The following is an 881-nucleotide window of genomic DNA, read 5'->3' as shown; positions in this document are numbered from 1 at the left end:
GAGCAAGCTCTCCTTAAGAAGAACCCTGTCGTCATTAAGGAGGAACTCGACAAACTGGAAGAAATGGGTGAGTTCCCATACGCTGCTGCTGCTGCTGTTGAAGCTGCTGCTGGTGCAGCTGCTGTTCGGATGCACGATATATTTGTTCACGATATGGTATGGATAGACATGTTCTTCTTGCTGTTCAATAAACAATAGCTGCATGGATGGACTAGTGCTGGTGCCTCTGTTTTGTTCAGCGAGGTCTGGGGAGCAAATGACGGAAGGCCGGACGCGTCGTCTGCAGAAGCTGCAGCAGCTGTGGGCTCAAGTTGTGAGTTCCGTGGAGGCGGAGCGGCGCGTGAGGACAGCGGATGTTTCTTCAGTTGCTTCGTTTGACCCCCGCAGCAGCAGCGGCGTCTCGAGCGCGCGGTCTCTGCAGCAGCGGCTCTCCCACGGGGAACGAATCCCGGACGAAGAAGAGCGGCGCTACTACTGCCCCGAGCTTTGCAATACAGGCATCTTCCGGCGTAAGCACAAGATACAGCGCATATTCCAAACCCTTTAGCCTATATCCTTAGGAACCAGTGGACCGCCACACACAGAAAGAAGCGAAACAAGGAGGCAATACAGCGGTCCTGTTCAGGTGCCCCCTCCTCCCAGCCCACCCATTTCATCAGATTTGCATACAGTCCCGAGGCAAAAGAAGAGGCTTTTTTTCTGGGGCTAAGCACGTTCAGAGAAAACCAACAAGCAGGCACTCCGTACATGATCTCCGCTGCGGCGGTACTCCATGCGACAGCATATGCTCTTGCATGCACTTCCGGGTGCATGAATGCGTCGCTAGACACACTGCGTTTTCTGTAGATACACTGCGTTTTCTGTCTTTTTGTACTGCAGAC

General features: G+C 53.6%; 1 protein-coding gene across 1 annotated transcript in view; it reads left to right on the top strand.

The window, feature by feature from the left end:
- EMH_0013320 (uncharacterized protein) overlaps positions 1–881 on the top strand; it is a gene marked incomplete at both ends in the record, with an annotated part of 4,384 nt that overhangs the window by 665 nt on the left and 2,838 nt on the right. The window contains one exon of the mRNA XM_013499795.1: positions 240–509. Coding sequence (XP_013355249.1) covers positions 240–509 — 270 coding nt within the window. The remainder of the gene's footprint in view (positions 1–239; positions 510–881) is intronic.

This window comes from Eimeria mitis, genomic scaffold (genome assembly GCF_000499745.2).
Source record: "Eimeria mitis Houghton genomic scaffold, Emh_scaff469, whole genome shotgun sequence".
Lineage (NCBI taxonomy): Eukaryota > Apicomplexa > Conoidasida > Eucoccidiorida > Eimeriidae > Eimeria > Eimeria mitis.
Note: the sequence above shows the minus strand (reverse complement) of the source record. Positions and strands in the feature narration are given on the sequence as shown.